Raw genomic sequence first — 26,352 nt, forward strand, 5'->3', positions numbered from 1 at the left:
AATGAGAAACCTAAGCAGAGTGAGATCTGAAGAAAGAGATGGTTGAAGAAATCTAGCCCTAAGAAGGCGGATCCAGATGACAGAAGCTGTAGAAATCTCGCACCAATAATGGCGACAACATGGGGAGGGTGAGAGCAGACAGCTGCTAGATGAGCAGAGAAGCAAGGAGGGGAGCAGAGTGAGACAAGGTCAATCTTTATATTACTTCATTTAAAAAAATCTTCTGGTTTAGTTCATTTGAGTTGGATTAAAAAAGCTGAAAAATAAACAGACAGAAATGTTACAAAAATAGCTGATATGGTGAATGGCCAGTTTAGAAAAGTCTGTTTTTATTACAATGATAAAAACTGCCCTGCTTTTTACATGCACCTCATTGCCCGAGAAGCCGAAGCCCCTGTAATTTTCTCAATCTTGTATAGATGTTTTAATATTCTGTATTAAAATAAAGCAATCCATGTAAACAATCTATTTTAGCAAAGAAAACATCTACTTCCAAGTTAACACAGCAAGCTTGTCATGCTGCAAAAGAATACACCTATAAAAACAAAATGCCAAAGTATCGACTGTCACGTGTGCATAATGCTTTTGAAGACCAAAGACAAGTAAAAAATATAATCTAGTCTAATAAATCTTAGAAGTACAACCATATATGTTACACACACACACACACACACACACATTCAAGAGGTATCAGCATTTATCTTAAGGTTAGTGATATTAAAAAAAAAATCTTCCTATACAACATAAAAATATAAACTGAAGGTTAATAGCTCTCTTCATATAACTACAATTAGAAAATTTTCCTTCCCTATACCTTTAAAATATATGCCAAGTGTAAATGCAAATTTTACATTTAAGCTTCATTATACACAATCCACTTTAAATTCATACTGAACAAGTAATAAGTGCCATATTCAACTTGTCACTGAACAAATCCTGCACCTTCCTAGTCAGAGTCCTAGTCCTAGGCAGAGACAAGAGACCAGTATATCCTATTTGCTGGTTCATTCTCTAAGACTAAAAACCTGTGTGGGTGAGTCAGGCTGCCCCAGGAGCTGGGAACTCGGTATGCTTTCCCACACCAGTCTCCCAACAGCCTCCAAGGGTGCACATGACAGGAGGCCCACATCAGGACAGCACAGGACTTGAAACCAGGCATGCCAACATGGACATATCAAGTGACATCTTAACTGCTACACTAAATGTGTACCCACCATATGTGTATTTTTTTTAACTTAAAGGGGTTATTTCACATGTAATGGGATTATCTGTAAGCAAATATTTTCAAAATTTCCCAGTTTTAATTTTTAGTATGGCAAATATTAGACAAAAGAACACACATAAACAAGCTTTTTAGGTCCTCAATCATACATGATAATAATAAGGGGTACCTGAGAATGGCTGCTCCATAGTAGTTTCAGCAAAGTGAAAACCATTAAATGAACACACAGCTGTTATAACACACATGCATTTTCCAGCAGGAAAAGCTTGCTTGTTATGTATGTTAACAGAACACCCTCCACCAGGAAGAGTAGCAAGGCAATGAAGAACAGGCCAGAAGGGGTGGGAAGGAAATGTTAACTATGAGATGGAGTCAGATCTTCAAAAGCAAATTTACTAATGCAAAGTAAAATAACAGGTTTTAAGACAATGAACAAGACAAAATCATGGTTACTTACAGAAAAAAGGAAAATCAAATAGCACAAGCTGAGTTGAGAAACAAGAAACTTACTAGTATTAGGAAATAAAAAGATTTTACAGGAGATTTTACAGGAGAACTAAGTTAGTAACAAACTCGACCAGGCTGATTAAAGCCAATTCCAAAGGCATTAGCTCAAATGGGCAAAGCAGAAAAAAAGGCAGCCAGAGCATCTTCGCTGGTCACACAATTCCAGTAAAACACATTCAAGTCACAAAAAGAAAAAGTAGATGTTCAATCTCTGCTTCATGGACCTGTCATTATATGTACGTCAAACAAGTAGACACAACCAACCTAGATATGTAAGTATTTTCCCAGCTCCCAAAAATTAATCATATTATCAGACAGACCAGTTCAAATATTTATGTTAAACTTTTCAATCTGATAAACTGTATAATTTTATAGCATGGCATACTGTTCTACAGCTCTAATTCACTAAACAGGAATCTGCTTGGAGTCTTCTCCCAGGAACTGAGCACTCTGGGAAAAACCTCCCCTTGTGCAAATACCTTAAATCCTATTCCACCTGCCACACAGAGCCATCAGAGACACTGTGGTCCCTACAAGGCTCGCTTTGCTGCTCCCTAAACTGCAAACAGCACCTCACCAGGTCTCCAGCAGCCTGTGCTTTCAGATGCTGGAATGACTCTACGGAACCAGTCCGAAGGGGCTCTAAGTAATGGACAAAGCCGATCACTCCTCATTCTAAACACGCCCTGCACACCACAGATTCTCTGCAAACCTTAGGATCAGGCCTTATTTAAGGGAAAAAGAAAAAAAGGAAAAAATATACAAGGGGGACTTCAAAGTGTGGGAAAACAAACTTTAAAATATTGCATATTTCCCAAAACTTTTTGAAGTCTATTTATATGAACAGATACATAAAAACAGGAGGAAACTCATCCATTCATTTTAAATTTGTTTGAATATACTCCTTTAAAACAGACATCATTTGGAAAATTAGCATATTAAAGCAGAATGATTCTCTTTATTAAGCAAATTATTCCACTCATTTAAAAACATTTTTATCAGAAACAGAAATTTCAGAATAAGTTCCTCAAGTCTCATTAGTCATTTCAAAAAGATTTAGCTTATTTTCCCATTATTCTTAACCACTTTCTTACTTGGATGGCATTTAGACATTGTATCATTTAAGACTTACCATCTTCAGTAAACTCCTTTTAGTCACAGTATCTAAAAACTACTATACTACTTTATAAAATTTAATGATATGAAATGATTTTGGATCTTTATGGTTTAAAAAAGTGTGACTACTGAAATGATGAAATGACTCCCTTAAACTTATATTTTTTACTGCCCTAAATATGACTTTAACAAATAATAATTCGAGAAGACTTACTCTTTTGAAGTCATTCATATTCGTCGCCTGGACCGGGGTACCAATAAAAGTAAAATACGAAATTCTTGTTGTTTCTTCTTCACCTTGATTGGACTGAACAAATATCTATCAAAAAGCAAAAAGGTTTTTACATTTGTAATCATAATCACTTCAATTTTTTTAGGTTCCTAATAAAGTTTAAAGTACAATCAATTTTCTTGTATTACTAATAAAAACGTCCTCCATTCTCTGGAAGCAGTAATCAGTTCTGTTACAGGACCATTAACGCCGCTGTCTGTGCTACAGGTCTCACTTTCTCCACAGATGTCACAGCAAGATAGTCACATAATCACACCCATGACAATTCACTGAAGGTACAGAGGAATGTTGACAGAATATGACACACATGACTACAATGGAAAAGAATATTGCTGAAGTTTTATTATTAAAGTCATGGTTTTTCACTGATCAAAATTCCTGTAACTACTCCCTCTGGTGGACTGGGGGTGAGACTGGCCAGACAGGTTGTGGCATCTGCTGGCTTAAGCGTGGGCTGGAGGGGGAAGGTGCCTGGGTTGAGTTAAGCTTCAATGCTCAGTGATGTACACGAGATCTGAATGAGATGCGGAACAGACCAGACCAGTCCACTGCACATGCTGTCAGGCACAGGAACCAGGGCGGGGAGCCAGTCCAGTGGGGGCATTTGAGGGGGTCACTCTGACTAGGCTGCAGGTCCCCCTGGTGTATGTGAGGGTTGAGTGTGTGGTGGGCAGAGCTGGCCTGGGCTCTAGCCCAGGCAATTGATTTGCAGAGGAAGAAGGATAGAACAAATTGATCAACTACCCCAGCGAAGCTTGACAGCAAATTCCCGTGTGAATGGAGACTCTGAGATGGACTATGTGAGGCACTTGACCCTGGAAGGATTTCATCATCCTTGGAGTGGCGATACAACAGCATCTCAGAATTATCGAAACCACTTGAGCAGAACCCTCAGTACATGTTCCACATCAGGAACCCTGGTATGACACAGAGTGGCTATTCCCCATCCCTGGGTACTGAGGCCATTGAGTGGCTGTGTATGGCTCCTACCCTTATGACCCGCTGCCCCTCAGATACAGGATACAAACAGGTGTTCATCTGAGATGACTGGTTACAAGGAGGACTGGCCAATTAAGCTATAGCATCAGCCCCACCCTTTGTGCTTTGCAAGCCAAACTCATACTCCAGATTTAAAAATATCCCTCAGTATATTAAGATAAAAACTTTATTCACAGATACATTTCAGCATATTCACTTTATTTGTTCCTTTTTCTATTATTATTTTTTAAAAATCATTTTTAAAATTACGAAACACTTCACAAATTTGTGTGTCATCCTTGCACAGGGGCCATGCTAATCTTCTCTGTATTGTTCCAATTTTAGTATATGTGCTGCCAAGGCAAGCACTTTCTTCATTTATTTGAGATAAGTTACAGAGAGAGGGAGACAGAGAAAGAGATCAATCAGCCATTGGATGGGTCACTCCCAAACGGTCCCACAGGCCAGGACTAGGCCAGGCCAAACTAAGAGCCTGGAACTCGGGTCTCCTACTGGGGTGGCAGGGGCCCAAGGACCTGAGCCATCTTCAGTTGCCTTCCCAGCATGCAGAAGGGAGGTGCACTGTTAGCAGAGTAGCCCAGACTTAAACCAGTGTGCAAGGGGAGGTCAATATCACAGCTGGCAGCTTAACTTGCCATGCCATAGCGCTGGCCCAAGTTCCATTTTAGAACACAATACTGCTTTAATATAAATAATTATCCTAATATTAACAGCACATTTCTTTTATTCTGAGATGACACTCAGTTTTGCTGCTTTCATAAGCAAACAGATTGATTTTAATTTGAGCTTATCATCTATTTAGTAAGACTTTTAAATCACTTCTCAGCTTTTTGGGAATGTATTTGTTCTCTGAATCCAAGCACAACTATTGTTTTTTAAGTTTATCTACTTGGGCCCGGCGCGGTGGCGCAAGTGGTTAAAGGTCCTCGCCTCGCACGCCCGGGATCCCATATGGGCGCCGGTTCTAGTCCCGGCAGCCCCGCTTCCCTTCCAGCTCCCTGCCTGTGGCCTGGGAGGGCGGTCGAGGACGGCCCAGGGCTTTGGGACCCTGCACCCGCGCGGGAGACCCGGAAGAGGCTCCTGGCTTCGGATCGGCATAGTATCGGCCCGTTGCGCTCACTTGGGGAGTGAATCGTCGGACGGAGGATCTTCCTCTCTGTCTCTCCTCTCTGTATATCCGCCTTTCCAATGAAAAAATAATAAAAAAAAAAAAAAAAAAAAAAAAAAAAAGTTTATCTACTTGCTTTGATCCAACTATGATCAAACTGTCATTCTGATTCCAGTTTTATCACTAAAATAAGTGTGCTTTCTGGGTCTTCATTTAAGTTTCTATCTTTTTTTTCTTTTTCTGTAATGTAGTGTTTAGACGTCTTTCATTTTTCGTTTACACTTCCTATGCCATGAACTTGTTTGGACTGGGTCCCGACAGCCTCAGGCTCCTTTCTGTGGGTTCTGGCAGGGTGGCTGTCCTGGGGGAGCAGGCTGGCACTTATGGTGCCTTTCTCTTTGGCTTCCTTCTTTCTCTGATCATTTTCCTTCACCTGTGTCAGGAAGCTGTCACACACTTATTCTCTTGGCAAGAATCTTGCTTTTGTCATTTACAATGATACCAACAGCATGCTGGGTAACACTGTGGACTCTTCCAGCTTCGTCATGGTCACATTCCTTTTTGAACAGCACCCATTCCCTTAAGGTCTACACTGTCATCTCTTTCGTAAATGTGCAGGTATGTGGCCAGAGGAACTACTCCATGTTTGCTAAAAGGCCTGAAGAACATGAAACAGCTGTCTCTCCTCTTCCTTATGTGTTCCTTATCTTGGCAATTAGTGGAAGATGGCAGTTCTGGTCAAATGGAAGACCGACCAAGCTTATCAGATCAAGCATAGTGTGAAAGCATGTGTTCAGCTCAGCAGTTACCCTACAGAAGACACCTGCATCCCACATCACAGTGCCCAAGTTCATGTTTCAGCTCTGCTCCTCATTCCTGCTTCCTGTTAATCATATCCCAGAAGACAGCAGGCAATGGCTTGAGTAGGTGGGGCCCCTAACACCCATTTGAGAGACGGACCCACTCCTAGGCTCAGGGCACTAGGATGGTCAAGCCCTGGCTTTGCAGATATTTGTAAAGTGAACCAAAAGAAAGAATTACTTAAGAAAATCCTGTTACTCACCAAACTACTAAATGGGACAAGACTGTGATATGAGTTAAGCCACTGCCTGCAAGGTCAGCATCCCACACAGGCACCACCTCGTGCCCTGACTGTTCCACTTCAGATCCAGCTCCTGCTAATCCATTTAGAAAAGCAGCTTGGGTCCTCACCAACCACGAGGGAGAACTGAAAAAAGCTCTTGGCTTCCGGTTTCAGCCTGGCCCAGCTCTGGGTGTTGTAGCCATTAGGACAATAAACCGGCGGACCTCTCTCTCTCCCCATCCACTTTTCATGTAAATAAACAAATCTTACAATAAATAAATACACAAGAGTGGCTACTCACAGTTACACTGTTCACATTCTGAAACTTCACATAACGAAGTGGAACAATGCCATCTTCTTTAATATCATCCTCTGTCAGTTCCAGAGCTTGAGTTGGTTCACTTCTTTCTGCCTCTTCAAAATCCATAGATCGGGGGAGGTTGATAAAAATTTTCACATATTTAGGACCCTGACCTATAAAAGAGAAATGTTAAAAGCCAAGTATACTTACACCACCTTATACAGAGATATGCTCATACCTACATACAGCTTAACAGATTTCTACCATTAGGATTTGCAAAATGTGTGAGATTTTGACAGCTCATTTCCGCCCTCCTCTCGCACACATCTGTTAGTACCTTGCTTGGCTAGCCAGTCCTACACCAAATACTGGAAGATGACCCGACACAGATGTACACAGGTATGTACACACAGGCACACACAATCCTTCTCAATTCTAACTGCTGTACTTGCCAACAACTGTTACATGCTGTCACTTCAGAGAAAACCATCAACAGTGCCAAAAGTTGGCCAAAACGGAATTAATAAGCTTTTGTTTCAGTATTGTACATCAGATGTATACTTAATTTATTAATAGAGGAGAAAATTTGACTCTTATTTTGCAGTTGATTAAGGAATACTGACTTCTTTCCACATTTTCTTCAGTTTACACTTCTTCCAGTTTTTATTTGCTTTCAATTTTCAAAATACAAGCACAGCTTTATTAAGAACTTATTAACACAAAAAATTAGAACAAATCATAAAGAAATAGCACCTCAAAAAGAGAGTCTAACACCTTCAAACTAGGGGTGAGACTGCGCAGTGGGTAAGACTGCCGCCTGCAGCACCAGCTCCTCCTATGAATGCCGCTGCCAAGTCTTAGCTGTTCCATTTTTTTTTTTTAAGATTTACTTATTTTTATCAGAAAGGCAGATATACATAAAGGAGGAGAAACAGAGAGGAAGATCTTCTGTGTATTGATTCATTCCCCAAATGACTGCAATGGCTAGAGCTGAGTCAATCTAAAGCCAGGAGCCAGGAACTTCTGGAGTCTCCCACACAGGTTCAGAGTCCCAAGGCTTTGGGCCGTCCTCGACTGCCTTCCCAGGCAACAAGCAGCGAGCTGGATGAGAAGCAGGGCTGCCGGGATTAGAACCGGCAACCATATGGGATCCCAGTCGTGCAAGGTGAGGACCTTAACCACTACACTATCGCGGCAACCATATGGGATCCCAGTCGTGCAAGGTGAGGACCTTAACCACTACACTATTGCGCCAGGCCGGCTATTCCATTAGCAGCATCCTGCTAATGGCCTGGGAAAGTAGCAGAGAATGGCCCATGTTCTTCATCCTGCACTCATGTCAGACACCTGGAAGGCACTGCTGGCTCCTTGCTTTGGACTGACCCAGCTCAAGCCATTGTGCCCACTGGCGAGTAAGCCAGCATCTGAAAGATCTCTTTGCAATCCTGCCTTTCAAATACATAAATACATATTTAATTAAAAGTTTTTAAGTATATGTTTTACAAGTATACAAACAAGGAGTTAGCTCAAAGAAAGGTGTTCTTCACTCACCATTATCTGGCCCTTGAAATTTCATGGAATAAAGCTTAACAGGTTGGTTGAATGCCACAGTAATAAGTAACTATGGAGAAAATAAGTTTCATTATAAAAGGGCTCTTATTCATCTTGAATATATAAAATCCTCAAGCAAAATTAAAACAACAAAAAAATCTAATTCATCTAACAAAAATGTAATATGAAAAATAAGTAAACCAAATAAATTTGATTAGATTGACATGAGAAATATCACTATCAGCTATTTATACAAGAGAATGACAAAACAATCTTAATGGATAAAATTTACTAAAATTATACATAAAAAGCTAAGGACTTGTGATCTGTAAATGGGAACGCAACCCACTTTTCTTTTTTTTTTTTTTTTTTTTTTAGATTTATTTTTATTATTTTTTCATTGGAAAGGCAGATATACAGAGAGGAGAGACAGAGAGGAAGATCTTCCGTCCGATGATTCACTCCCCAAGTGAGCGCAACGGGCCGATACTATGCCGATCCGAAGCCAGGAGCCTCTTCCGGGTCTCCCACGCGCGCAACCCACTTTTCAACAAAGCAAACAAAATTCCCAAGTGAAGATACAATTTACACCATGTATTTAAGCATATACACTTTTCTAGAATGGTGATGGCAAACAGCAACCCATGTCACCTGCCAAGCTGAAGACACCACAGAGATGAGGCAGAAAGACTAGTCCTCTATCGGACTCAGACCCTTAGAGCTCTGCAGTGACCTTGAACTCTCCATCCTGAACGTATGATTAGCTGAACCTGACAAGGAGAAGCACACAGGCACAGAAGGCCTTTCCCAGAAGCCTGAGTCACCGCCTTGATCTTCCTCCCACCAGACTGTGTCTGAGTAAGGATCCAGGCCTCTGCCAGAAGGAAGGATTCTGACAGGAAGATTTCTAAGAGGGTTGCGGACAGTTCTGCTGTCCCGCACCATCACATTCTTGACAGGGCATCATTTACCAGGAAAGCAACAAGAATTATACACTCTCAAAGATATATAAACAGGCCAGTCTGGTTACAGCAAACACAAACGAGCTTTCAATTTATGATCTGTAGAATCACACTGTCGTTCTAGACTGGACTATTTCCTTTTGTTAACCAGTACTGTTTATACAAACACACACACACGACAGCTTAGGGAACTGAACTGCAAGTGAAAAGCAGATGACATCAAATCAGCAAAACACACTCTTCCTGCAGCCAGTGAAGCATCATTAAAACTCCTTAAAGATAAAGAAACTTACAGATTTATATTTTTTAAAAAAAGGAAAACTCTTGTTGCCACACACAAGATGAACTTGAACAAGGACATATCAGAAACAATGAAATGGACAATAAGGAAATGAACAACCCGGATGGAGATGAAGGTGGCAGCATTCTCCCCGTGACGAGGGCAATTCTGGGGAGCAGAGATCACACTGGTTTGCACAAAGCAGCCAGCCAAAGTCCTGACCTAACTCACCTACTGCTTGGACACAAACTCACATGGGTTGGAAAAATGAAAGGAAGGCAGGTTACGAAGGAACACAGGACACCCACAGCGCAGTGACAGTTCAACCTAGCAGTGCAGGCCAACGCATGTTCCTTAGAACATTCGGCAGCTCGTGCTGAAGCCAGGGGATGGGGCTGCATGCTCACAGGCAGGAGTCAGGAACTGGGACAGCAGTGATGAACCAGAAACGGGGACATGAGACAGAAGTAAGAAGCAAACGGTGATCACCCCACAGGCTCTGACCTACGCACCCCATTACCTGTTCATCACAGTCAGATTCCAAAAAGGTCGGATCTTTTCGTAAACAATTGTCAAAACCATGCTCATCACTTTCATTGAGACATTCACAGCCAGCTTTGTTAATAAAAGGCATTAAATCCATCTGAAAGAAATTCAAACAAAACTTTAGGCAAAGCATCTGTATTTGGAATTAAAATGCTAATAAAAATTTGAATCTTTTATTCTCTCTCAATTAGGCAATTTAAAAGAAAAACTATTTTTTAAAATAATTACTAAAACTTGTAGTATTCCTTTGATTTGAATTTCTGAAACACATCACTAATTACCAAAGCTAAATTTAGGCTTAATCCATTCAACAAGGTATCAAAAACTAAATCTTTAACAGTACAAAAACAAAATGATTAGACTTTTAGAGTGTTTTACAATTAAAAAAAATGCAAATCAAAAGAGCCAAAGAAAACTGAGTCGCTCTTCCAGTGGCCCTGCCCCACGAAGGCTCGGCTGGAGGTGCGAACACAGCGACCTCCGCATCTGCCACTCCAGCCACGATAATCACCAGTCTATTGGCTCCTCCTCGCCCCACCTCAACCTAAACACCTCCTGATGATTTTGAAGCACATCTCAGACATCTTTCCACTTGGTTTATGAACAGCTCAGTTCTGGGGCAGTGCGACGGTGTAAGTTTAAGTCTCTGTCCGTAGTGCCAGCATCCCATAAACGTGCCACTTCAAGTCGTGGCTACTCTACTTTCAATCCAGCTCCCTAATGTTTCTTTCTTTTTTTTTTTTTTAAAGATTTATTTTTATTATTTTTCATTGGAAAGGCGGATATACAGAGAGGAGAGACAGAGAGGAAGATCTTCCGTCCGATGATTCACTCCCCAAGTGAGCGCAACGGGCCGATACTATGCCAGTCCGAAGCCAGGAGCCTCTTCCGGGTCTCCCACGTGGGTGCAGGTTCCCAATGCTTTGGGCCGTCCTCGACTGCTTTCCCAGGCCACAGGCAGGGAGCTGGAAGGGAAGGGAAGCGGGGCTGCCGGGATTAGAACCGGCACCCATATGGGATCCCGGGCGTTCCAGGCGAGGACCTTTAACCACTTGCGCCACCGCGCTGGGCCCCAGCTCCCTAATGTTTCTAGAAAACAGCAGAAGATGGCCCAAATCCTTTGGTCCCAGAGGACAGAATATCTTTCTGTCAAGCCTTCTCTCTGTAAATCTGATTTTCCATTAAAAAAACAAACAAACAAAAAAAGGCAGAAGAGAGAGAGGTCGCTTCGCTCTCCCAATGATGACTGCAGCTGAGGCTGGGCTGAAGTCAGCAGTCTGGAACTGCATCCGGGTCCCGCACAGGAACAGCAGGGACCCAAGCACTTGAGGTCAGCATCTACCGCCTTCCCAGGTGCGTTAGCAGGAAGCTGGATCAGAAGCAGAAAGCTGAGGCGCACACGTGGCCTCTGATATGGGATGTGGGCACCCCAAACCACAGCTTAACCAGTTGCCTCTAAAAAAACATCAGTGACTAGGTTTTTGAAAAAAATCAGAATCCAGGGGCTCTGGCACAGTGGCCTAGCAGCTAAAGTCCTCACATTATACATGCAGGAATCCCATATGGACACCTGTTCATGCCACCGGCAGCCCACTTCCCATCCTCTTTCCTGTCTGTGGCCTGGGAGAACAGTCAAGGACAGCCCAAAGCCTTGGACCCTGCACCAGCATGGGAGACCTGGGAGAAGCTCCAGGCTCCTAGCTTCGCATCGGCTCAGCTCCAGCCATTATGGCCACTTGAGAGTGAATCCGCAAACAGAAGACCTTCCTCTCTGTCTCTCCTCCTCTCTGTATGTATATCTGACTTCCCAGTAAAAATGAAATAATAATTTTTTTAAAAAAAAAAAACCAACAACAATAACAAAAACAGAATTCCAGGAAAGAGAAGACATACTTACAATAGAGAAAACTGTAAGATATGGGGAGGGTCAGGAAAGGTAATGAATGCAGCATTTACATAACCTTCAAATAGAACTTTCTCAAAGCACATTTCCTCAGTTTGGGAGGGAAAAAAGTATAAAATAAATGTTTTTTAAAATTGCTATTACATAGCTTACAAAGCATATTTAAAAACATGCAGTAAAAGAAAGAGAAATTCAGGAATTTGGTTTATGACAGGATTTAAGGTAGTAATACAGACAAAAAAGTTTCAAGGTTAAAAACATTGTAAATAAAGGTTAAAAAAAAAAAAGATTTTAAAATGATGAAAACAAAGATAAGGAGAAAGCGAGGAACCGCAGTCCCTTGCGCCCCGAGCAGCGGCAGGCACGCCGCCCGGCGCGGCCCGCTCTGTACGTACGTAGCCTTTCGGGATGTCGGTGTCCTCGCTGTTTCCAGGGTCATTTTCTAAATGCTGCTTGATCTTCTCCTCCAGTCCCACAGCATCTGCTCCTTGGTACTGATCAATTCTCACTTTGTTTCGAAAAAACAAAAACGTAGGTGTGGCTGATATATTGTTGGTAGCAGCTGTTCCCTAGAATGGGCAAGTTAAACAGGGTTATTAATGAAAACATTTGAGTCACTTCGAACGTTGATTCTGTCACCTAAATTAAGTATCAAAAATATAAATTAAGCATGTAAACTAAGTCTTCATAATCGCGGTTTAAGAAAAATCAGATCCATTCTTAAGATCCTTAAAGGCATACTAAAATTACTCCCTCCATACCGTCCATGAAGAATGACCCTACATTTTCATCGCTGCTTCATTCTGGAGTGGAAAGCACAGTACAAAAATGAAGTTTCACACCAAAAACACCTGACAAACAGGAGCTCATCTCCCCACTAATTTATACTTCATAAAAACGACTGCTCGTCTCCTACCAAACACCCTGCAAGCAACTCTTTCTAAATTCTGCCATAGCTTCAAAATTTCATAGACTATTAATACTGCAGGAACGTATGAGAAAAATCAGTAACGTAACTTTTGAAACAAAGTGGTCCAAAAGAAATACAATGTAAGAGAAATTTTACCTGTTCTATAGTATCCCTAATAAAAAAGAAAGTGAATTTTAATATATTTTAGTGAACTCAATGAATTAATTCTCAGTACAATCAGCAAAACAATATGAAGTTTCTCACACTCGTTCTTTTATACGACGTCTTTCAAACGCGATGCTTCACACCTGCGCTCATCTCAAGCTGGATCTGCCACGTTTCAAGTGATCAATAATCACACCGAGCTGGTGTCTGCCCGAGAGACTGCAGCCCGGGAAAGATCAGAAACAGTGGCTACTGTCCTCAATGCAAAGGCTTAGGAAGCAATCGAATGACACAGGACAGAAAGGTTTAAAACAGGCTCCACGGGATTTACGCAGAAACCCCAACTACAAACTACCAAGCATTCTACAAATTTTTCTGCACTTCAAACGTTTACCAGATAAAGCCTCATCCAAGTAGCCAGGAGCCAGAGTTGCCCAGTGGTTCCTCAGTTAGCAGGAATAACTGTACGTTTAGTATAGGAAGACATCTTCCAAAATTCTATTCTTAACAGTTTCTACGTATGCAAATAGAGCACTACCACATAGCCATCCTGACGTAAGCCATGAGCATGCTAATTCACTCATCATCAATCAACATTCTAAAGTTTCTGCTGAGTACACACGTTTAAAGTGGGATTCCGAACTGATCAATTCAAACTACACCAAAGAATTCCTTCCCAAGGCATTATAGTCACCAAGAGAAAATCTAACTCTAGTTTGGTACAATATAAACAAAGAAATGTAAAACCAGAACTCCCAAAAGTTCTACTTGCTTCTTATCATATTAGCTGTATGTAGCAAAGAATGAGTCCAGGGCCCAACACCATGGCCTAGTGGCTAAAGTCCTCGCCTTGAACGCGCTGGGATCCCATATGGGCGCCGGTTCTAATCCTGGCAGCCCCACTTCCCATCCAGCTCCCTGCTTGTGGCCTGGGAAAGCAGTTGAGGACGGCCCAAAGCTTTGGGACCCTGCACCTGTGTGGGAGACCCGGAAGAGGTTCCTGGTTCCCAGCTTCGGATCGGCGCGGCACCGGCCGTTGCGCTCACTTGGGGAGTGAATCATTGGACAGAAGATCATCCTCTCTGTCTCTCCTCCTCTCTGTGTATCTGACTTTGTAATAAAAATGAATAAATCTTTAAAAAAAAAAAGAAAGAAAGAATGAGTCCAAACCAGAAGCATTCAAGCACTATCCTTCTTAGACAATGTAGCCAAAATGAATTTCCAATATCCTGCAAATCTACATTTTCCTACCTTCAGAAGAACATTAACACGCATTAAGAGACTAGTCAAGGGTGACATTTATGCTGGATTTCAAGCTGATCTGAAAGTAAAGTAAAAGACAAAAAGGACTCATTTCCCTTACCTGGCACTGATGCACATCTACTTCCAAGAAAACAGCCTGGGGGTATTTATTACTCATAGAGCTGAACGCGGGGGCGATCCTCAAACACGGGCCGCACCTGTCAGAGAGCGAGGGGAATTAGGATGAAAACCACACGCCGAAGTGAACTGCCAAGCTAAGCGTAAAACCCTGCCGTTCCCTGCACAGGCTCTCCAGTCTTCCACAGGAGTATCTATATACACTAGTATCAACACATACTGCCTTTTACAGTTCCCATGCTGTCTCCCTGCCTCACAGCATTGGGGCTTCTAGTGGGTTTTTTTTTCTCATGAAGAGAAATTAAAGAAAATCTAAGCAAATGGGGAGATACACTATAAACGTTCAGTCACAAAATCCAATATTTCCAAGAGAGTCAATCTCTTCAGATTGATCCTGACAGCTCGTATAAATTCCCAGCAAATTTTCTTGACGAAATTAACAAATGCATATTCTAAAATTGGTAGGGAAATACCAAGGACAATCCATGTCTGAGATTCAAATAGGAAGAAATTACACAATTAACCAATATGAATTCTGACAGAACTTTCTTAATTAACAGCATTCCCAGTGCCAGAACAGACTGAGTAACTAATCAGAAAATCCAAAAACACTTTAAGTGCTGACTTCATTTCAAAGTACTTTGGATTTCGAATTTTCTGATTACGGATTAGCAACTAGTACAGTCTATGCAAATATTCTAAAATCCAAAACCTAAAACTTTCTGGTCCCGTTCATTTTGAATAACAGATCCTCAAACTTTCCAAGGACAAACTGATGTTAAGACAACAGAGTTCGGAGGGGAGGAGGGGTCACCTGCCCAGGGGAGCAGGCAGGACCTCCGCGCGCCCGGCTGGGCTGGCAGGCCAGGGGGACAGCAGGAGTGCGGGTGGCGCCTGAAGAGGTGAGAAGAGGATATGGAAGGTGGTGGGCGGCTCTGGGGAAGGAAGCAGCACCCAAAACCAAGGAGGGGCCCCTGAGGACCTCTGCAGAGGGACCTGTCCGCTGATGGCACCAAAGCCGAACACAATGGATGCCCAGGAATGCAGACTGCTTTGCTCAGCTTATAGGTCATCCAGTAAGATTTAACCTCTATGAATGGAAATATAAATTGTTACATCACTTTTTAAAGATCACAGACCGGGTTGTGGTTTTACACTTTAAATGAACTGACGGTTACTGTGTTGGCTATTTTTGTGCTGTGCATCAACAGTCCTCAACTGGAGCACAAACAAGATGAATTCTCCCCTTGCCACCGATCTACCAGTAAAGGATTTATCTTAAATGTAGTACAGTCTCTTCTTAAAATTAGTTATTCACCTGCAAATTGTGGATTTATTCACGTTTTAAGCAATGATCTCATCGCCTGTCCGCTTGAGTTTCAACATGAAGGGACTGCTTGGCTTGAACCAGTCTGGCAGAATTGCTGCCGCCCTCATAGTTCTTTTCAAACTGATGTTGTGGGGTTAGTCCCATAGCACAGCAAACTAAGCCTCTGCCTGAGGCACCAGCATTCCGTATGGCTGATGGTTTGAGCGCCAGCTGCTCCACTTCCGCTCCAGCTCTCTGCTCAGTGCCCTGGGAAAGCGGCAGAGGAGGGCTTCAAGTGCTCGGGCCCAACATGGGAGACCCAGAAGCTCCTGGCACAGCCCTGACCACCACAGCCATCTGAGAAGGAAGATCTATCTCCCCCACCCTACCACGAAACTTTCAAATAAAGTTAAGTCTTTAAAATTTGTCATTTAAAATGCCAGCACACTAGATAGGAACGCAGGCTTCAAGCCTCAGCTTTCCTCGCAGCTTCCTGCTGATGCACGCTCCGGGAGGGGACAGCTGATAGCTCAAGCAGGTAAATTCCTGTAATCCAGCTCCTGGCGTCTGCAGCCAACCAGGGAGGGAGCCTAGCTGGGCGATCCCTCCCCTCTGCCTTGCAGGTGCACAACATTAATAACCAAGTACCCCAAGTACCAGGTATCCACGCTTCGTCACCACATATCTATTCCTGAAAACACACTTCTGTAAAAGCATGTACTCAACAAGGAAGATTTATGGGAAAAACCAGGCTTGAGGCAAACCACCTGAAGCTCATACAGCTATGAAACAAGCTGAGAAAAGCTGTAACTAGAACTCAGAACATAATGAGATCTAGCAGGCGGCTCTGAGCTGCAGGCTACCTGGGTGGATATCTGAAATGAGCGCAATCAAGTGAAAGATGCTTACTACCCTGACAACAGAGAAGGAAGCCGAGCCCTGAGCCAATGGGGCAGCTATCAAGGTCAGGACAGGAGGAAAAGGAACCCTGAAAATGGTATTTTAATTTTCTTTAAATAAACGTAAAAGGGAAATTGCTCATGTTTCTGAGAGCTTTTCTCCTTCCAGCAGAAGATTCCATTTCCAGTTCAACTTCTGACTCTCTAGGGAAAAAAAATCACCAACACAAATTCCACGTTATACAAATATCACTTCTGAATTCATCATTTATGTATGACTCAGTCTGTGTTAAAGACTTCCTCCAGCTGGCTACTCAGCTTTGATAATGGTTTGCCTGAAAATAACTCATTTTAGGATTTAACTCTTTTTTAGTTGGTAATGAAGAGTTGAAACTTAAAAGGAAAAATAAGGAGCAGGGGGCCTAGTGCAGTAGCCTAGTGGCTAAAGTCCTTGTCTCGCAAGCACCAGGATCCCATGTGGACGGCCCCACCTCCCATTCATCTTTCTGATTGTGGCCTGGGAAAGCAGTCAAGGACAACAAAAAACCTTGGGGCCCTGCACCTGTGTGGGAGACATGAAGGAGACTCCACGCTCCTGGCTTTGGATCAGCACAGCACCGGCTGTTTCGTCCACTTGGGAAGTGAATCACTGGATAGGAGATCTTCCTTTCTGTCTCTCCTCCTCTTTGTATATCTGACTTTTTTTTTTTAAATAAAATTTATTTTGACTTTCTTTACATGGTTAATTAGGGTAAGAAGGTTCAAGGGCTACAGGAAAGTGGATAATACTAGTATGTTTTCCATATTGTTACCTTCATGTTTAAAGGGGGGTATTAAGGGAGAAGGCCCACCCAATTTCCCACCCTCCCCACGTCCCGGATGTAGGGCATGCTCTGAGGTTTTGCTCAAGTGGTTTTGATATTGCCACAGTTATAAATCGCTGTCAATCTTGCCACTCCAAGCACTATGAGGTCTTTGAAAAATCCACTGATTGACATAGTCCATCATAGCTGAGATGGTTGGTTGCCCTGTTCTGTCTTCTCTCTTTTCTTCGTTAGGGTTCTGAGTCCAGCATTTAGATTAGGAAGATCTCCAAAGAAACTTCTTGTATGTGCTAACAAGTACAGGGCCTGGCACCATCCATTGCCCCAATCAGCTGGTGGGTGCAATTGCTGGGTTGGTTCTGTTTTCAGTCCCGACTTCCACTGGAACCAATGGGTGTTGCAGTCCAGCCTGGTTCTGCCCAGCACATATTTGGCCCTCACATAAACCAGTGGGAGCTGCAGCCTAATCGGGGCGACCCGCAATAACCCCCACCAGGCCCGCCCCCTACCCTGGTTTGCCAGTAAGTGTAGCAGTAATCCAGTCTGTCCCACACCCCATTTCACCCCAGCCACTATCTTAGTTTTATGTCCTCCCGTGGAAGTGGTAACCCAAGAGGGATGAGCCCACTATTTCCCTCCCAGGCCTCTCCCACTCCCAGATTCCAGCTGATGCTGCATCTAAACCCAAACAACCCTCGCCCACTTTAATTTTGTTTGCACCAGTAGAAATAATCTGCCCAGCCCGGCTTTTCCCTGATCTAGTCCACATGAGGCGCACAGGTGTGGTAGCTCTGCCTAGTCTGGTCTGCCCCCATCCCAGCCTATGCTCTCCTGCGGAAGTAGCTGTCCAGCAAAGGAACCCTCCCTTATTCCCGCCCCCCCTTATTCCCCTGCCGGCTCTGCCCACTTCCTTTCTTGTCCTCAGGCTGGTTGGGCGCTGCAGTCCCTTCCGGTACAGGCAACCTCACCTTGGCATTCCTTATTGGGCACTAATCTTTGTTGCGACCGAACCTGGCTCGAACCACACTGGTGTCTGGATTTGCCAGTGGATGACGTGGACAGATTCAGCCTGGTCTTGCCTTCACGTCTGCCAATTGTATGCCAGTGGGTAGCTTTCCATGGCCTTTTCTGGGCTGTTTCCTATCATGTTTCTTGCGCTTACCTGCCGGGTCTGTGTCCTGCCAGAGGAGTTGCCCAGGCTCCTCCATCAGAACCTCTCCCAATGCCAGGTTTCACGCTTACCAGTGGGTCCGTGAGCCAACCCTACTCAGTCCACCTCCTGTCATAGCAGGAACTATGGCTTTTCCTGACTGGCCTTCCACCCAATCTGGTTCTTGCTGTTGGATGTTCCAGCCCAGCCATGGTTTGTCCATACCCACGTATGGCTCACACATAGCTCAGTAGGGGTTTGAGACCTTGCCTAGTCCATCCCTCATCTGCCCTGGTCCTCTAGGACACCAGGGGGTGTTGGGGTCCGGCCTGGTTCGGTGCATCCAATCCCAGTCCACACTTGTGCCAAGGGAGACTACAACTGTTTCCAGATCAGAACGCAGCCCCTCTTCCAGGCCACGTGCCTCATGGTGGGAACTTCAGCCCAGCTAGGGTTGTCCCCTTAGCTCCCCAACCGGGCCTGTTCCCAGCTATAGATCACTTGCCTGCCAGTAGATGCTCTGACTCAGCTTGGCACAGCTCCTCCCCTGTCCTGAACTCTGCCTTAGACACTGTGGCTTAGCGTCCCTGGCTCCCACAGACCAGTAGGTACAAGAGCCTAGCTCGGCATGACCTCTGCTCCCTCCTGGTTTCTAGTTTTACTTGTGAGCTAAGGTTTGCTCAGTCGTGCCTGATCTACTCTGTTCCATTACCAGTTGACACATTAGCCAGCTGTTGGAGCTACCTTTGCAGGACAAGGCCCAAGCCATAGCTTCTGCCTGGACTGGTATTTGGTGCTCAGCATTATTAGTGATTACAAGTTTTACAAAGGAAGAGTTACTGCCTGTTTCAGGTCCAAGAAGCACAATCGGTTCAACCTGGAGCAAATTAAGCAGCGAATCAAAGAACCAAATCCCCACAGCTCCCCGGCCAGGTGGCCAGCAGGCAGAGCCTGGGACCAAATGGCGCACTGGCCCGGGGAACGGTTCACCCTGTGCACATGGCGGCCGTCCGGGATCCAGGCATGAGATGCCCTGTCCTGAGACCCACCAGCTGCCGGGAGGCTGCTGGAGGTTTAAATAACCCAGGCCCAAGGTCGTGCCCCTCCCAAATCCCATTCACCGCCCCATGAAGGCGGCGGGTGGGTCCCGGAGGACTCCCCCTGGGTCTACTCACCCCCAAGGAAGCAACCCCTGGAACCCAGCAGGCCCGGGGAATGGCTCACCCTGTGCACATGGCGGCTGTCTGGGATCCAGGCATGAGATGCCCCGTCCTGAGACCCACCGTATATGACTTTTCAATTAAAATAAAATAAAAATTAAATCTTTTAATATATATACATATACAGAAACATATCTTTATGCTACATTCAAACAAATAATTTATTTTAAATATTTATGGCTTCCTTAACACCAGCATTTAAGAATAAACAATTGTGTATCATTAGCTGAAGTCAAGATATATCTCTTGAATTCTCAGAATAAAACTGGAAATACTAGATTCTCCAAGCACCTTTCCCAGTTCCCCTACTTACCATGCAGAATAATAATTTTTTCTCTTGTAAACAGCTTGATTAGAGGTTGAAGATGGGATTTAGCATGTTAAGCACAACCCACATCCCAGGTCAGGGTGTGGTGATACAGGATAGAAAGTTCAGGAGAGCTGGGACTCAAACCCACCTTCCCAGGAGGGTCTTCATCCAGGAGACACAAGGGCACATGCCAAGACGGCACCGTGCTTGTAAACCTCACTGTGTCAAGCAAAACTCGGATTTTAAAAACTTCAGATCCGGCTCCCTGTCAGGGCATCTGCGAGGGCAGTGGAAGAGCCCATCTACTGCCTGACTCTCAGGAAGGTGACCACATCCAGGTCTGGGCCCTGCCAAAGCCAGGAGACAGGAACACCACCCATGCCTCCCCCGCAGGGAGCGGCAGCCCGAGTCATCTTCCACTGCTTTCCCAGGAGCAACACGGAGCCAGACGGAGGGCAGAAACACAGGGACTAGGACCGCTCACTGGGATTCTATACGTGCTTTCCAAGGCCGTGTTTTAAAGGGTTTTTTTTTTTTCCTGTAGGATATAATTTAAAATTCAAAAATTCTAAATTACATAAAACAGCTAGCATTCACTGGACACTTACAAACACATTATGCCATTCGCATAACCCTTATACTTCATTTAATTTTACAGCTCCCAAGAACAATTTAGTACTAAAATAGAATTGATCTTAGAATCCATCTCTTAACTGCTATTCCCAAACTTCTAATTACTTAGTGAGTTTCATTATTGTTATTTCTGAATTATCTATTAGAATTAGCATACTCATAAAAGGAAGCCAGACAGACTATAATTTTGTAAAACTCTACTATCATAAAGTTCAAATCAGGCAAAACTAATCACAATTAAAGAGTTATGGGGAGGAATGTGGAAGCTAGGGGATCTTCCTGTACTGATTCATTTCTCTATCTAGATGTTGGTTAAAGTAGTATATGATCATCAGGGCCCGGTGCGGTGGCCTGCCGGCTGAAGTCCTCGCCTTGCACGCAGCAGGATCGCATATGGGCACTGGTCCTAGTTCCGGCGGCCCTGCTTCCCATCCAGCTCCCTGAGGCCTGGGAAAGCAGACAGGGACGGCCCAGGGCCTAGGGACCCTGCACCTTCACGGGAGACCCACAAGAAGCTCCTGACTCCTGGCTTCAAATTGGCTCAGCTCTGCCCACTGAGGCCGCTCGGGAAGTAAATCATTGGACTGAAGATCCTCTGTCTCTCCTCCTCTCTGTATATCTGACTTTCCAATAAAAATAAATAGTTTTTTAAAAAGTATGATCATCAGATTTTTAAACATATCTGGGCACATTTTTTATACATTTATGCAATAAAAGTTTACTTTTTTGCAACAAAAATATACTTTCCATAAAAAAGTTTGCTTAAAGACTCCAATATGCTGTTTGTAACTACTATTTTTATCAACATTATCTGACTGCTGCCAAATTATTGTACCTGTTAATTCCGTAATTCAGTAAAGCCATTTTGTGTCTGTTATAATTTTTACATTATTAGAATACTATTTGTATAATTCATAATTTTCTTGGGACATGAAACCACAACCATCCACATTCAACATACGCGAATGTGTTGAATGATAACAATATTACCTTCTCAAATAAGAGGCATGCACAGGTAAACCAGACTTCATCAAAGGAAATCAACTTTCACAATTTAAAGGCCACCATGAAAAAGGTGAAATGACAAGTCAGAAATCAAACATCTAATATCCATAATCTCTAAAGAACCTCTACAACTTAACACAGAAAACAACTCAACTCAAAAATTAGTAAAGTACATAAACAGACATTTCACCCAGGAAAATATACAAATGGCTAATGGGCACATTTAAAAGACATCCATGTTTTTCACTAGAAAATCAAATACACTTTTCCAAATACAAATCAAAATACACTAAGATACCACTTCATATTCATTAAGATGTGTATTATTCAAAGCCAGGAGCCTCCTCTGGGTCTCCACACAGGTTAGGAAGGAAGATCTTCCTCTTTTCTTTTCTTTTCTTTTCTTTTTTTTTGCAAAATCAGATATAAAGAGAAGAGACAGAGCGGAAGATCTTCCGTCCGATGACTCAAGTGACTGCTGGTGCTACGCTGATCCAGAGCCAGGAACCAGGAACTTCTTCCGGGTATCCCACACGGGTACAGGGTCCCAAGGCTTTGGGCCCTTCTTGACTGCTTTCCCAGGCCACAAGCAGGGAGCTGGATGGGAAGCAGGGCTGCCAAGATTAGAACTAGCACCCATATGGGATCCCAGCACATTCAAAGCGAGGACTTTAGTCACTAGGCCACTGTGCTGGGCCCAAGATCTTCCTCTCTGTCTCTCCTCCTTTCTGAATGTCTGACTTTCCAATAAATAAATCTTTTTTTAAAATGCGTATTATTCAAACAAGGGAAACTTATTTGTGCTGGGGAAATTCAGATTTTCATATGTTGCTGGTGGGAATAAAAAAAGCAGTCACTGTAGAAAATCAGTTTAGTAGTTCCTAAACAATGCTTAACATAATTTTGAGTATGATCTTGCAATTCCACTCCTGGTTATATGCCCAAAAGAAGTAGGAGCAGAATCAGAATTCTGTACCACAGGATTATGCACAATAGGCAAGTCAGCCCAACCAACGTGTATGTCAATAGTTGAATGGATAAGCATATTGTATACATATACAGTGAATATTTAATGTAACCATACAAAGAAAACATGCTAAGTTAAATAAGCCAGAAACAAAGGAGAAACATGAAATGCCAAAAATAGGCAAATTCACTAGAAAACAAAGTAAAATACAGGCTGGTGAGAGGGTTGCTTCTTCTCTATAGTGAGGCTGAGAAATGATGTTTCAATGGATATAGTTTTCATGAGGAACCGACTGGCTAATCCTGCACCTGCAAGCACCAGCATCAGCATGGGTGCTTGTTTCTGTCCCAGCTGCTGTTTCCAATTCAGCTCACTACTTCAGGTCTGGGAAAGCACAGGATAACAGCCCAAAGCCTTGGGACCCTGGACCTGCAGGGGAGACCCAGAAGAAGCTCCAGGCTTTGGATTGCTTCAGCTCCAGCCACTGCAGCCATTTGAAGAGTAAACCGGAGGATGGAAGATCTTCCTGTCTCTCCTCTTTGCAAATCTGCCTTCCTAATAAATAAATCTCAACATCTACAACAGACAGATACCACTTAGGACACGTACACCTCCATCAAATGTCAGTGTTCTTGATCCCGGCTTCCTGCCGAGGTGCACCCTGGGAAAGAGGCAGGGATTGCTCAGAAAGCTGCATCCTTGATCTGGATTAAACTCCTGGCTCCTGCCTTTGGCTGTCCAAGCCCCACTTGCTCGAAGCAGTTGGAAAAGGAAGCAGCAAATGGGAGCTGTCACTATGCTTCTCAAACAAGGAAACTGAAAAAAATTCTGGAGAGCCACTAACAAGCTTTGAATTAAATTACAACAATTATTAAACTGTTTTTATAAAATTAATTTAAGCTTAGAAAAGCTAAAACTCCCGGGGGTTTCCTGACCAGCAGGCCGCCTCGACCACCAAGAGAAAGAAGCGGCGACTGTTCCTCAGCACGAACCACCAGAGACAGTGTGTTTGCGCATGTCCGAGTGCTGTAAAGCAAACACAAACTTATATAAACTAAGAAAGGGGAAGGTAGTGAAAACGCCTTGACTACAGAGCTGAAAAGAAAATTAAAAAATAGCAGTCAGAGAGCCAGGCCATTGGCCTAAAATAGGGCCGAAAGGTTTCCTGTAGGATTTTGATTGGGTTGCTCAAGGCTCTAACAGCAGCTCCCCTAACTGGTAAGTCTGGGTTCATGCTGACAACTAGTTCAAGCAGAACTGCATTAGGGCAAATACCTCAACTTAAATAAATGAGCTTTAAGGGCAAATAGAATGGCGAGACTGGCAGCAATTCAGAACTGTTGAACTATCACAAACACTTGAGCAGTGCCCTGGGAGCATGCCCCACTGTCGGGGACCTGGGATGGGAGGGAGGCTCAGTGAGGCTTCTCCCTTTATCTGCCCCCTCACCCCAGATACAGGAAAAAGAGAGAGAGAGAGAATATATGTGGAAACAATGGTCTTACCCACTTTCCTGTAGCCCTTGACCCTTTGCACCCTAATCAATTATGTCAAAATTGTCAAAATAAAAAAAAATTTTAAAGGCAAATAAAATCTTACTGGCTTATAAGTGTAATCTAAGGTTGTTTTTCAATTATAAATGTCCTCTAGATTCAAATGCTTATTTACCCTCAGCTTCTACCAAAAACAAAACAAAAAACCTTTTACTCCATGAAAATCCTGTTTGAAACACTAACAGAATTTTGTATCAGTCAATGTCTGCAGTTATACTATGTTAAAATGGCACCACTCTCGACCCATAAATTGTTCATCACACTCTGCCCTCTCCCTCCGTTATGGTAGGGGACCAAACAATAATATATTATTGAAGCACAAAAGAATAAGAACTACCAAGGACCAGCAGTGGAAGTGAACTCAAGTTCCTTGTTGACCCCACCTCTGTGACACTCCACAGCAGCACACACATCCCCAAGCAAAAAACAGTTGGCTGGCACTGAAGAGATGAGTTCATGGCCGTGACACACTCTGTAGGCGTCTCAGTACACACACCTAGCTCTTCCTCGCCGTAAGAGCGAAGAACGTTCCAGGTTCCCTGAGCACTCCTCCCTCCACCCAGCCATTCCTGCCACCATCCCATCCTAGCAGACAGGAAGGATACAACGTTGCTTCAACCACTAGGAGTTACTTTTTTTCTTTTGCTTTGAAATGGAAACTACGGCCTGCTGGTTACAGTGACAGCAGCAGTGTTACAGCAGTGTTGACCCCCCAAGGTGGACTACCTCAAGTACAAACAGCGGTAAACAATGCCAGGTCAAGGTAAAGCAGACCTCTGCACCTGGCAAATCTGGCACAGACCCGAGGAGAGAGCTGTAAAAGCGCTCCGGGGGCGGGGAGGGGACCCCGGTTCTCCACCTCAGGTTCCGAGCCGTCCACATCACACCTGCACGACCGGAAGCCCACCAGCTCTGTAACCTGTACACTCCGCTGAGTTTAGCAAAGTTCCTGTTCTCTGAAACCAACTAGGCCACCTGTGCACCTGCACCAGCCACACCGCACTGTCACCTGGGAGAGGAGCTGCCATCGCCTCCCTAGCAGAGCGTCAGTCTCAAAGTTACTAACCAAGAAGGAACAAGAACGTTAAGGAAATGAGCACGCTTCTGGACCCAACATTCACGTAATTCAAAACGTCACCCGTGGGCCTGAGGACTTGGCACCACGCAGGCCGAGTTGCACAAACCCCACCTGACTCTTGCAAAGACAGAAATGCAATAGTCACGAGAGCCAGAATTCCTAAGATGCAACTGCCAGCTGGTCCCCAGAAGCAGGGGGCTGACCCCAACAAGGGGGCTCTGGTCTGGTCGCGGGCCGCCCCCACGAGCCCAGGAGGACCTCCCGAGCTGGGGAAGACGCCTTAGCCCGCCTGGAGATCCCGGTTGCACAAACGCGGGGTGTCGCCCGGGAGCTGAGGCCTACACCGGCCAGGGGCCCGACGCTGCGGCCCGCACCATCCCAGACCTTCCGGGAGCCCAAGGGACCAGGAAAGACGGAGCCAAAGCACAGAGCGCGGCCGGCCCGGGGCCCCAGGAGCCCGCCTCACCCTCGCATGGTGAACTTGACCACCGCCAGTCTGGAGCCCGCGCCGCTCAGCTCCGGCTGGAAATCGGGGTCGCTCCCGACCGGCTTCACTCCCACCATCGTCACAGAGCCCGGGAGGGCGGCCCGCGACGCCACCGGCTTCGAAGCTGAAGGCGGAGAGCACGCGAGCGAGGCCTGGCGAGCGGCGGCGGCTGGGCCCGGGGCTCTCTCTGCCGAGTCACGCCAGGGAGCCGAGCGGCCGAGGGGGCGGGCCGGGCCGGGGAGGGAGCGGCGAGGGGCGGGGAGCGGCGGCACCCGGCGGCCGCCGCGCGGCAGGGCCCCGGGCGCCTGCGCGCCGCCACGTCATTTCCGCGCCGTCCGTTTGGGTCGCCTCGCCGTCCAATCCTGAAGCGCCAGGCCCGGCGCTCCCCGCCTCTCGACCGAGGGTGGCGCGCGCGTCCGGGGCGGCGCAGGCGCACGGGTGGAGCGAACGCGCGCGCAGGCGCGGGCAGAAGCTCAGCATTCGTTGTGTTCCTCCGCGCTGTCCTATTATCAGGTTACGTGTGGCGAGACAGCAAGAGGGAATTTCGTTTTTCTCTCTGTGTAACTGCTAACGAAGTAACTTTAGGAACTT

At 44.7% G+C, this 26,352-nt stretch overlaps 1 protein-coding gene and 1 non-coding gene across 2 annotated transcripts in view; both read right to left on the reverse strand.

The window, feature by feature from the left end:
• The window catches only part of TXNL1 (thioredoxin like 1), a 29,926-nt gene extending 3,930 nt beyond the window's left edge, over positions 1 to 25,996 (reverse strand). Inside the window, exons 1-7 of the mRNA XM_040985028.1 lie at positions 25,741 to 25,996; positions 14,310 to 14,406; positions 12,267 to 12,440; positions 9,943 to 10,065; positions 8,181 to 8,250; positions 6,630 to 6,802; positions 3,060 to 3,164 (exon numbers count right to left, since the gene is read on the reverse strand). Coding sequence (XP_040840962.1) covers positions 3,060 to 3,164; positions 6,630 to 6,802; positions 8,181 to 8,250; positions 9,943 to 10,065; positions 12,267 to 12,440; positions 14,310 to 14,406; positions 25,741 to 25,838 — 840 coding nt within the window. The 5' untranslated portion in view covers positions 25,839 to 25,996. The remainder of the gene's footprint in view (positions 1 to 3,059; positions 3,165 to 6,629; positions 6,803 to 8,180; positions 8,251 to 9,942; positions 10,066 to 12,266; positions 12,441 to 14,309; positions 14,407 to 25,740) is intronic.
• Positions 4,378 to 4,484, reverse strand: LOC121159775. Its single transcript, XR_005884428.1, has one exon. It is a non-coding gene; the product is annotated as a U6 spliceosomal RNA (small nuclear RNA).
• Positions 25,997 to 26,352: the final 356 nt, after the last annotated feature.

Source organism: Ochotona curzoniae, unplaced genomic scaffold (assembly GCF_017591425.1).
Source record: "Ochotona curzoniae isolate NIBS_2020 unplaced genomic scaffold, NIBS_Ocur_1.0 contig_43, whole genome shotgun sequence".
Classification (NCBI taxonomy): Eukaryota; Metazoa; Chordata; class Mammalia; order Lagomorpha; family Ochotonidae; genus Ochotona; species Ochotona curzoniae.